General features: G+C 36.7%; 1 protein-coding gene across 1 annotated transcript in view; it reads left to right on the top strand.

Annotated features, from left to right (window-relative positions):
- The first annotated feature begins 3,303 nt into the window (after positions 1–3,303).
- The window catches only part of LOC115220250 (cleavage stimulation factor subunit 3), a 139,716-nt gene continuing 130,191 nt past the window's right edge, over positions 3,304–12,828 (top strand). Inside the window, exon 1 of the mRNA XM_029790342.2 lies at positions 3,304–4,755. Within this exon, the coding sequence (XP_029646202.1) occupies positions 4,576–4,755 (180 nt within the window). The 5' untranslated portion in view covers positions 3,304–4,575. The remainder of the gene's footprint in view (positions 4,756–12,828) is intronic.

Here is a 12,828-nt window from a genome sequence, read left to right as displayed (position 1 = left end):
AAAGGCATTGCTTCTCCATTGCATCAAGTAACTTCATTTGTGGCAGATGCCATAACTGCTGCAGTTCAAGAGCAGGCCTTGTCACCCACATGCGATCCTGCCAGAGATTTCTGAGCAGAATGGTCAACCTACAATGGTCAGCTGCTGCCAATGACATTGCAGTGTTTATATGAAATTACAAGATGTCATTTCAGTTTTTATCACAAAAAGAAAAACTTACTTTCACTATTTTACTACGGTAAACTGCATGTTAATTACGTGCATGTGGATGTATGTGTGAAATCTGCAATGGTCAGTGACCACACTTGGAGTACATCACTGGGATTATTCCAATGAATTAAAAACAAGGTGTGTAAAAGATAACTTATTTTCATACAAGATTTCTGTACATGTTTCTGTCAGCAATTATATGTGAGTTGAGATTTCATCATCATCATCATCATCGTTTAACGTCCGTTCTCCATGCTAGCATGGGTTGGACGGTTCGACCGGGGATCTGGGAAGCCAGAAGGCTGCACCAGGCTCCAGTCTGATCTGGCTGTGTTTCTACAGCTGGATGCCCTTCCTAACGCCAACCACTCAGTGAGTGTAGTGGGTACATTTTACGTGTCACCGGCACAGGTGCCTGGTGAGGCTGGCAACGGCTACGATCGGTTGGTGCTTTTTACGTGCTACCGGCACGGAAGCCAGTCAAGGTTGTGCTGGCATCGGCCACGTTTGGAAGTGCTTTTTACGTGCCACCAGCACAGGGATCGCAACTACAATTTGCATTGATTTTTGATGTTGATGTACTTGACTCAATAGGTCTCCTCAAGCACAGAGTCAAAACGGTGTTTCTTTACTTGCCACCTGCACAGGAGTCAGTCCAGTTTATATATATATATTTATATATATATGTAGTGGCTGATGAATCTGTATGTAGGGGTTATCAGTGTGGCAAGATTATGTAATGCTTATTGATGTGCAGAGGTAACGACTCCAATTGTGACTAGAATAGGTAACATTACGACGACTGTTGAAGTGATAGACAACATTGTAAAGTGTAGATGTGGCAAAGAATAACATCAATAGCCAGTGCATTAGCAGTGTGTAGCTTTAACACTTGAGGTTCTTGCGATGGAGTAACAAGTGAAGAACATTGAAGAACAACACCAGAAAGAGGAAGGAATATTGTTTAAATTTTTTTATTTGCTTGACAAGTGAGCAATAACAGTAGTGACAAGTTCGCCTGCTGGTTGGTAGTTGATAGTGTGGAAGTTACTGTCTGCTAGTAGAGAGAAAAAGAGTAAGGAATGCACTGTGCTGACAAGATTGGAAAAAAAGGCAATGGTGGCATCGTCTTTCTCCATTTTGGCTGAAATCTTCCCTGAAGGATGAAAAGGAAATGTTGCTCTTGTCATGGTTGACACAAAAGAGGGTGAGAAAGGAAATGGTGTCTGTTATATAGACTATGGCCAGGAATGTTGGTCAAATCCTAAACAAAGGACTGACCTTTCCTTGACTGGCACAGGTCAAGTGTTTCCCATTAATCATGTGGTGTGGAGATGTAAATAAAGGATTTCCTGTTTGCTTTGACAAGCAATAAGTGGATGAATTTGGTTTCAAATCTGAGGCAGGGCCAAGCAAGGTCCTACATATATGTATACAGTAATCCCTCAACTATCGTGGGTGTTACATTCCAAAACCCCCTGCGATAGGTGAAATCTGCAAAGTAGAAACAGTACTGTATTACTCTTTACTCTTTTACTTGTTTCAGTCATTTGACTGCGGCCATGCTGGAGCACCGCCTTTAATCGAGCAATTCGACCCCGGGACTTATTCTTTGTAAGCCCAGTACTTATTCTATGGGTCTCTTTTGCCAAACCGCTAAGTGACGGGGACATAAACACATCAGCATTGGTTGTCAAGCAATGCTAGGGGGACAAACATAAACATACACGCACACATATATATACATATATACGACGGGCTTCTTTCAGTTTCCGTCTACCAAATCCACTCACAAGGCTTTGGTTGGCCCGAGGCTATAGTAGAAGACACTTGCCCAAGGTGCCACACAGTGGGACTGAACCCGGAACCATGTGGTTGGTAAACAAGCTACTTACCACACAGCCACACAATATTGTATATTTTTATAATTTGTATATATCTATTTTATCAAATGCAAAACAATACCACGAAGGAATTGATGTAAGCTTAAATAGTAAACCACAATATTGCAAGGGATTTATTGTAAATATATTCATCAGAAATCTTTGTCTCGCGCATGTGCAAAATTATGGCTCAACTCCAATTGAAATTATGATTTACTTTTTCATTTTGCAATTTGTGAAAAGCATATTTAAAAATCTCATCTTACATAAAATAAAATAGATAATTAAAATATCCCCAAATTACAGGATTTTACTAAATTTCTCAGAAATTGCATAAAATAAATAAAACCCCTCAGAATTTGAAGCTTTTATCTATCATGAGATTTGTAAAACAAAGACGATTTTTTTTGTGTGTGTAACAATGATTTGCCCATACTTTTCTCAGTTGTCACAAGTTCACCTTATTCCGTAAGCTGAGTAGATTGTAAATGAAAAAAAAACCCCCAAAAACCTCGGGGTGACGAAAAATATTTTCCAGCTGTTGTTTCTAGCATATCTAGTTTTCTGGTGAGGTGTTGATATTTTATCGTCTGTTGTTTCAGGAGAAATCTGTGCATGGCACAAAAGAATATATCCGATAGGTAAAACATACCCGAGTTTTGTGCGTTTGGAAAACAGGAAGGGGTGTGGAGGGGCAACACAGGATGTTTTCTAAGAAAATTCGAAATTGTTTGTATTTTTTCCAAATTCGTAATATCTGCATTTCTCTCGTTAATTAATAGAAAAAATTCGAAAAAAAATGTGAAACAAAGGGAGTGAGATGGAGGAAATTAAAATTTTGAAAACATGTTTATTTTGGCAAAATCGTAATCTCCGATATCGAAAACATACGAATCTGACGAAATTGTTGGAAAATAAAGAAAGGGAGGGAAGGTCTGGTGGGAGTGAGCGGTGGCTCGATCAGATGGAAATGACAACCAGATTTCTCTGGAAAGTTCAAGTGACGCGAAGCTTGTGTATGTGGAATGAAAACTACAGCAAAAGTGTAAAAAGTGGAATTGCTTTGGTGAAAAGCGAAACTGGATTGGCACCACCCATATGCTAGAAATAGAAACTAAATAATCCTCAAACCATACTCTGCAATTCTCAAAAAAAAAAAGGGATTTTATAGATAATGTTGTTAAAAATAAGGTAATACTTTGAAAAAGACAAGTTAGTTTACAGCAAAAGTGTAAAAAGTGGAATTGCTTTGGTGAAAAGCGAAACTGGATTGGCACCACCCTTATGCTAGAAAAAGAAACTAAATAATCCTCAAACCATACTCTGCAATTCTCAAAAAAAAAAAGGGATTTTATAGATAATGTTGTTAAAAATACGGTAATACTTTGAAAAAGACAAGTTAGTTTAAGTTGGAACATTTTTTGAGCACAAAGCTAACGTGACATGGTGGAGGGAATATTAATGGCGGGGAGCATCTGTCAAATGCCTTTTGATATTTAGCAACGGATTTTGACATTCTCATTCCAAATAACGTTGGGTGGGGACAAACTTTGCCTTTCGTGGTCATATAAATTAAAGCAAGAGTAAAGTCGATTTATTATTTCTAGCGCAAGCATTCCCTGACTATATAAACTGTTCTAAAATTACCGACATCCGGTTAATGACAGCGGCACGCATGCGCAGAAGCCTGACTATCCGGTGACCATTTTGTTGCAGTGACTTTGGCTTTTTATTCATCAAATAATATTCTTCCCCACTCACAAACAACGGCAAAGAATACTTCTAGAATCCGTAGTAAGGCTTAACCCAAGAAGCACAAACCAAACGCACACATACACCACATTTTTTCCTCCTTTATCCTCCCAATTTCTCCTCCTTTCTCCCCCCTCCCGGCCATCAAGATGATCTGTAAGTAACCAAAACCTAATTACTTCTTCCATGGAGCGAAAACAAAGACTTTATTAATTCTTCTCTCTTCTCTCTCTTTCTTTTTTTTGGGGGGCTGTTTTATGTTTCTCTATCTCCCCACTTTTAACCACATCTCACGAATCTCTCTTTTCTCCACCTGATATATACCAACATATGTGAAATCCACAGAATTCAAATTTTAATTTCTTTTGTTTTCTCGTTCCCCGTTTTTCCTTTTTTTTTGTCCTTTTCCAAGTTAATGTCTCCCTTTTTTCTCTCCTAGACAAATTGTGGGTACTACTAAGCGAACAGTGGTCCTAAATTGTGTTTAAGTATTTTGCCGATCTCATATAGAATCTAATTTCAATCTCTACATTCAAATACACAACGTTTAACATACACCTACGTACAACACACAACACTAAAATTTATATATTTATATCTAAAACAGTCTTTTTCTACCTTAACACCCACTCCTTTCTTCATACACGTTGAAACACAGTCGTAAGCGATCGATTATCGAACTAGAAAACCAATATATATATATATATATCCATATTCAACCACAAACAAGATGATGGCTACCAACCCCTGCACCCTGGTTTCTGCCTTGTCCAGTACTCCTGTTGTCTCACCAACACTTCCACTAACCTCATCAATAACATCGACATCACCATCATCATCATCATCAACAGCCGCTTTGGCTGCTGCAACAACAACCAATTTAACAGCCACAGCGGCATTACCCCCGGAGGTAAGTGCAAAACATATTAAAAAAAAAAAAGTTCTTGTAGTTTTGTGTTGTTTTCTTATCAAAAGCGTTCCAGTCGTGACCATGCATGTATCTGTCCGAACTTTCAGAATGTCCGTCACGAATAATATGGAATTTCTTGGGATTGTTTTCCACATTTTATATACATGTCACATTGCAAAAAACACTTATAAATCGCTTATTATTTTTTTTCTTCAAAAAGCCATGTTTTTCAACCCCTCCCCCCTTCTTCTTCACCAATCCTAAACTTTGCAATAACTTTCAAGATTAAATTTTTTTTACTGTTTTCGTTAATTTTCGTCATTGAACCCGGCCATAATAATAAAATATATTCCACTGTTTGAAATACTGAATTTACATAAAAAAAAAAAAAACAGTTTTAAACTCCTCTGGGCACTACTAACGAACAGTGGTCCCGGTGCGCGCACTCGCACATCCGCTCTAGCTAGTCGTAAAGTAATCGATCCTACAACGACTTTTTAACCCTAAACCCAACCCTACTTTGTGTTTTATTTACTTTGTTCGAAGAATATTTAATTTGTGTAAAAAAAATTATACACATTGTTTTAGAAAATAAATTATTTACTTAGTTAAAAAAATGATTTATTTTGCGTTTTATTTACTTTGTTCGAAAAATATTATTTAATTTTCTTTGATATGTATTCAGCCTTGAAATACAAACATAGGCGCAAAGTCGTTGTAGGATCGACTACTTACGACTAGCTAGCGCGCACCGGGACCACTGTTCGCTAGTAGTACCCTCCTCTGGGGGTGTCTTTCGTTACTTTTCATGTATTTTTCCCCTATATATTTGCCGTTCTGTAAAATCGATCCTATTTCTGTACGATATAAAAAGTAAAGAAACCATATTTACCACGTGTTTATTCATTTCTTCTCTCTCCCCAAAATTACATTTTTTCCACACTTTTGCAATTCTGTAAAAAATTTTTTGCGTACGACATAAAAATTGAATAAAGAGAAAAACAAGAATTTGTTAATACTTAGGGCATAATTAAAGATGTGTGCACCTCTCCCCGCCCTTTTTTCTTTATAACTTTCTGGAAAATGCTTAATTCTAACAAAATTTTCCAGAGAGATATTTTATAGATGGTTTAGATTAGGGTTGTATGGAATGTCTTTTGCATAATGGATATTATCCATTAAAAAAATTTTTTCAAGAAATATTTTACCTTCCCACACTCCCCTAATTCTAAAACTTTCCACTGTTTTTCGAATTATTTTTGTTTTAATTCTTGGTTTGGGGCTAATGCAGTTTCACACCTCTCCTTTAAAATGCATTTTTTTGAAAATATTTTGTTCGGATTCCTACGTTTTAGGTGTCGGAGAATACAAATATGCGAAAAAAAGTTTTTATGCCCCCCCCCGCGTTTAAATCTAGAACTTTTTTCGAAAAGGAATCCGAAAAAATATAAAAAAAAACATTTTTCAAGGAGAGGTACGAAACTGCATTAGCCCCCTTGGATTTTTCACAATGGAATTAATTCGGTTATCCAATAACAAAGTCCATTAGCAATGTTAGCAGAGACACAGCCGTCCAGTGATACGAATAACCCAGAAATTATTAACTCCGCCCGCATTTCTATAGAAGGCTGCAACACTATCCGGGTCCAGAATGATCTTTTCCTCTGCTGAGTAATCGATTAGTTGGCGCACATTTTGGTTTTCATATTCGTTTAATACCGCCTTTTTTTTTTTTGCTTTGGTGGCCCGGGGTTAGATTTAACATTAACCGAAGTTTTTTGCTTAAATCCCAGCAATAAATCACCCTTAGGTGCATCATCATTCCATGAAATGTGTTTATGGGGTGAAAAATATTGAAAAACATGTCAAAGTGACAAAGAAACAAGGAAGATATGAGGTGGTCGTGGGATGCGTTAAAAACAACAGCCCTTAAATCGCACATTAATAGTTTCAAAAAATAAAAAAAGTTATGAGGGTGCTTAGACCAGAATATTTTCCAAATTTGTTGTGAAATATTTTTTGAAGTGGAGTTTTGGATAATTCACACCTCGATTTGTTTCTTCATAACTTTCTGAAAATAGGGTAATAATTTTTGTTTCTACAAATATGGTCCTGGTGCTTGTGGTTGTGTTGGAATTTGATATCAAAAACATTTGGGATGAGATCGGGTAATTCACATGCATTCACTTTCTTTATACATTTCAATGAGGTATATTTTTGTTTTGTTTTACTTGTTTCAGTCGGGCCAACCAAAGCATTGTGAGTGGATTTGGTAGACAGAAACTGAAAAGAAGCCCGTTGTGTGTGTATATATATATATATATATATATATATATATATATATATATATATATACACACACGTGTGTGTGTGTATATGTTTGTGTGTCTGTGTTTGTCCCTCCAGCATCGCTTGACAACTGATGCTGGTGTGTTTACGTCCCTGTAACTTAGTGGTTCGGCAAAAGAGACCGATAGAATAAGTACTAGGCTTACAAAGAATAAGTCCTGGGGTCGATTTGCTTGACTAAAGGCGGTGCTCCAGCATGGCCGCAGTCAAATGACTGAAACAAGTAAAAGAAAACAGGATTTGGAAGCTGTCGTTTTCTGTGAGACATGTGTAGTCGACTGTAAACGAATGAAATATTGGCAGAATTCTGCTTTGTGCACACCATATAACCCCTCATAACATTTTATCTTTTGAAAATTTCAGAAAATTTTTGTGAATTTGTATTCTACACACAGAAATTAATGATTCTGCAAAGAAAACAAATTTGGTGTGTGATTAAGGCCTATTTACCTATTATTTTTAGCATATCTCACAACCACCATTTAATACATGAAAAATGACCATGTGAGTAAATAGCTTGGTAACAGCTTGGCTTGTTACTATGGAAACAGGCATGAATGTGCCTGGTTTACAATTGGCTAAAATTATCCAAAATTTGCAAATTTTATTTACTGATTTATGGCTAAAATATATTTCTAGCATACAAAATTACATTATTACACCTTAGAAGAAATTGAAAAGTGGCAGCCAAACAAAAGATCCTCTGTATATTGCACAGATGTTTTATAGTATGTCTAATTATTTATTTAATCCTAGGTCAATCCTTTCGAGCAAAATTACGATCAAAGGTATTCCTATTGTGGCGAACTGGCAGAATCATTAGCACGCCGGGCGAAATGCTTAGCGGTATTTCATCTGCCGCTATGTTCAGAGTTCAAATTCCGCTGAGGTCGACTTTGCCTTTCATCCTTTCCGGGTCGATAAATTAAGTACCAGTTATGCACTGGGGTCGATATAATCGACTTTATCCATTTGTCTGTCCTTGTTTGTCCTCTCTGTGTTTAGCTCTTTGTGGGTAGTAAAGAAATAGGTATTCCTATTGCTCTTAGATAAAGTACATCTAGAACTGCATTAATACAATGTATCATTTCTATACATTAAGACAGCTGAATGTGAATTAAGAAGGTATGGCAGGTCGTTTTTAATTTATAGAAAACTAGCAGTATCGCCCGGCATTGCTCGGGTTTGTAAGGTAAATAACTATATAAGCATTTTTAGAGATGTAAAGTATAATAGCCATCTCAATATGGCTAACCACAAGGGGGTGGAGGTGTTACTGTAGCTTTTTACATTCTGAGATTTAATAAATTTTTAGAGAGTTACTTCCCTTATATATGCCAAAAATGCATTAAAAATGGGAAAAATTGATGGTAAATTTTTTTTTAAATCATAGACTCATCGTAGACGTGCGCTAATACCCAGAAGGGCTTGATATGAATCACGACTATAAGATACTCGGTTTTGGTTAAACTGCACCGCAAAATGTGGGAGTAGTTAGGAATCTAAATCGTAGGAAACAGACAGCACACAACCTCACTTTTATATATAAAGATTTCTACACCAATGTAGTTTTTGATGCCAATTACGAGAATCAAAACAATTTTTCTTGAGAAATTAGTAATAGAAAAGGAACTTTGTGAATATTGAAATTTTGTGTGATTTTAGCTTATCAAAAATTTATTTGTGACCTGATTGAATGCACCAAGCTTTCCAAAAATGGTTGTGATGTTGGTAATAAAATCAGAAGAGGTACTTGAAATCTAAAATATCTGATATGGAACCTTTAACCCTTTTGTTACTGCATTTATTTTGAGATGCTCTGTGTTTCTTTCAATTAATTTTAAATATAACAAAGAATTTAATAAAATAACTTAGTTATCATTCAGCTAGTGTTAGGAACATAAATTGTGACTAAGGTTTGGTGGAGGATTTTAATTCCAAACTTATGAAAGTAAGACATTTGAACTTGGAGCTAGAGCCGGTTTCGGCCGGGTTGGTAACAAAAGGGTTAAGTATGACTTTTCTTTAACAGCCTGAATGATCTCAAAGTTTTGTCTCATTAACTCAGATATGCTTTTTTTTAGTTGTATTAGTCATAGGTCAGTCCTAAACATTGATCAAAGCCAGGGCCATTCTCTTTTCATGTTAAAATTATCTCGGACTATAAGTGCTCAATGTGTCGTTAATTTTGAAGGCTTGGGCCAAGTTTGAGGGATATTTAACTATTATGTGTGTCAGACTGAGTGACTATACAAACTTATATTTTTACAATTGTTTATATATGTCTTGTTGCATTCATATTTACACATTATGCAGTACATACAGATAGCTGTTGCACATGCCCACACGCATAAACATGTTATACTTATGTTCCAAGCTTTGGGCCCTTCACTTGTGAGAAATAGTAACTCTTTCCCTAGAATCACTTAATCCATTTAGTGTTATCTACATGTAGTTCTCAACAACTTTAAAAAAAGCCCCACACAGTTGGAATTCCTTTGATCATGTCTACTTGATAGCATTTGATCTGGGGTCAAATATTAATTAGTCTTGCAGTTAGCCAACACCGAGGGGGGAAAAGTCAAGATTTTCTATGTAAAAAGAGAATTCTTACCTCTTAACCATGAAAGATAAACATGTAACCTTTTTTCATGTAATTCTATATTATACTAGCAGTATCGCCCGGCGTTGCTCGGGTTTGTAAGGGAAATAACTATATAAGCATTTTTAGAGAGTTACTTCCCTTATAGATGCCAATTCGGGCTTTCTTAGCCATTTCTGTTTTGGTGTCTTCAAGCCATGAAGTCGTTGTTCTAAAAGAACGCTGGTCTCCTTGACAACGCTTTACGACGTTGATTTCCTTACACTCCCTTCTCCACAGCTTCACGAGGGAGGGAAGAAGGGGGAGAAGCAAACAGGTGCAGGTGTGACCATGGACGCCAACTCCGCCGCCATCGACACACGAAAAATTATGCATTAAAATGGAATAAAAAATGATGTTAAATTATTTTTAAAATCGTAGACTCATCGTAGACGCGCGCTAATACTCAGACGGGCTCGATATGAATCACGACTATAAGATACCCGAATTTGGTTAAACTGTACCACAAAATGTGGGAGTAGTTAGGAATTTAAATCGAAGGGGACAGACACTCACACAACTACAGTTTTATATATATAGATAACCATTATATTTGTGTTAAATTGTTTATACAGTTTTCTTTAATAAATTAAATTTGTCTTTTATATGTGTGTATTTGAGTTCACAAACAAGAGGGAAATGTCTTCAATGCAAAAGTTGTGTAAATATTGTCATATTTTGTGAGGTGCTCACATACACACTCACTGCATGCATGCACACTTGCACTTGAAGCATTTCAAATTAGCAATGTATATTTTTCAGTTTTCTGCCTTGAAATCTCAAGTGATTGACTTCTAATTGATGGTATTTGCTAAATACCATTGTGTTAACTACAGTTTATATATATATATTGTTATAAATCTTGCACAACAAATATTTAAATGTACTATATATATATATATATATATTTTATTTATTTTATAGAAGGAGCTTCTACAGGACTAGAACTGTTTCATTCAAATGAAATCATCAGGAAGCTTGGTGTCAAGCTTCCTGATGATTTCATTTGAATGAAACAGTTCTAGTCCTGTAGAAGCTCCTTCTATAAAATAAATTAATTTACTCTGCTATGTATTGAGTACCTTATTTACTGTGGTTAACCCCGACTCAACCCGGGACCTACATATATATATATATACATATATATATATACACATACATACATTCATACGCACACATACACATTAATAATGAGTCGTGTATCTCTCCATCTGTATTTGTGTCTCTTGCCCAATATGTTGTTCTGGTTGTGTATAACCCGTCATCTCTTCTTTATCATTCTCCCTCTAACCATTCTTTTTCATTCTCCCTCTAACCATTCTTTTTCATTCTCTATATCATGCTGCCATATGAAGAGATGTCTTTTGACCTGTTTCACCCTCTCATCTCATCACATTTTTCTATGTAGTCAAGTCCTTCCCTCTCGTCTCTACCTTTTGTGTACTAATAACCAACATCTTTTTCTCCCCTCTCCAAACTCCACTCCCTTAATGCTGTCTCTATTATACAGTTCTTGACCTCATCCACAAATCCTAGTTTCTCTTGTCATCACTGTCTGGATCCATCCTAATGTAATGAGGACCATTTTTAATATTGCTTTTTGGTTTTCTCAGCTATTTGTATATGTCACTCATTTTATGAACCAATAATCTAATTGGCTGTAAATTTCTCAGGTCATTCACTAGTTTACAGTAATTTCCACCAGGTATTTTTGTTCAATGAATCGGTTTACCACCTGTATCATATCCGAAGTCACACATACATATTGCAGACTTTTACATTATTTCTTTCTGTTAAGTCAAACTAAAGCAAATTTAGAAGACACTGGTATATGTTTTTGTTTATATATACAGGTGTAGCTGCAGATTAATTAACAAAGACTCCTATTTGTAGTTAGTACTTTTTACTGTTCGTTGTAAGTTCAATGTACACACACGGGGACAAGATGTGATCATTTGCGATGAGAGTGCTTCAAGACGTGTCTTGTCGGCATTAGTGAAGGCAACCTAGAAGAGTAAAAGCTCTGAATACCACCAATTAGACAGAATAGAGAAGACACTTTAGTGATGGCAGACAGTCTCTTTAGTGTAGTGGTACAATAAAATACAAAATGGTTGATAGGTGCAGGCATGGCTCTGGTAAGAAGCTTGCTTCGTAACTACATGGTTCCAGGTTCAGTCCCATTGTGAGGAACCTTGGGCAAGTGTTTTCTACTATAGTCTTTGGCCAACCAAATCCTTGTTAGTGGAAGACAGACTGAAAGCTTGCTATGTGTGTGTGTGTTTATCTCCCACTACTGCTTGACAATTGGTGTTGGTGTGTTTACATCCCTGTAATTTAGCAATTTGGCAAAAGAGACTAAAAGAATAAGTACCAGGTTTCGCCTTACTGGCATGTGTAAAAAAAAAATTCAAGCGAGGTTGTTGTCAGTACTGCCTGACTGGCCCCCGTGCTGGTGGCACGTAAAAGCATCCACTACACTCTCAGAGTGGTTGGCGTTAGGAAGGGCATCCAGCTGTAGAAACTCTGCCAGATCAAGACTGGAGCCTGGTACAGCCATCTGGTTTCGCCAGCCCACAGTCAAACCGTCCAACCCATGCTAGCATGGAAAGCGGACGTTAAACGACGATGATGATGTGTGCTGGGGCCAATTCATTTGACTAAAAATGTTTCAAGGCAGTGCCCCAGCATGGCTGCAGTCTCATGACCAAAATGAATAAAAGACAAAAGGTAAAGATAGGATCAGAATAAACTGTCGAAACCATGACAGCCACAACAAATACAATGAAAATCTATGTATATTGGACCGATATTATCCATGTTAGTACTGCTGTACTAGGTATTGAAATGGTTAGATGGGAACCTATGTCCATGTATGAGAACCTGTTGACTGTCATCAAACAATTATATCAATTGTCCTCTTGCCAAGTACAGAAATCACACCAAATAACCACCTACCACTGAAAACTTCCTTCTTGCTAGGTGCAAAGCTTTAGGCCCTACCACCATTAGCATTGGCACGACAACAGATTGGTCTTGAGAAATTGTAGTGATGTTAGATTGGTGATGTGTGCAATTGTTAA

This window comes from Octopus sinensis, linkage group LG16 (genome assembly GCF_006345805.1).
Source record: "Octopus sinensis linkage group LG16, ASM634580v1, whole genome shotgun sequence".
Classification (NCBI taxonomy): domain Eukaryota; kingdom Metazoa; phylum Mollusca; class Cephalopoda; order Octopoda; family Octopodidae; genus Octopus; species Octopus sinensis.
Note: the sequence above shows the minus strand (reverse complement) of the source record. Positions and strands in the feature narration are given on the sequence as shown.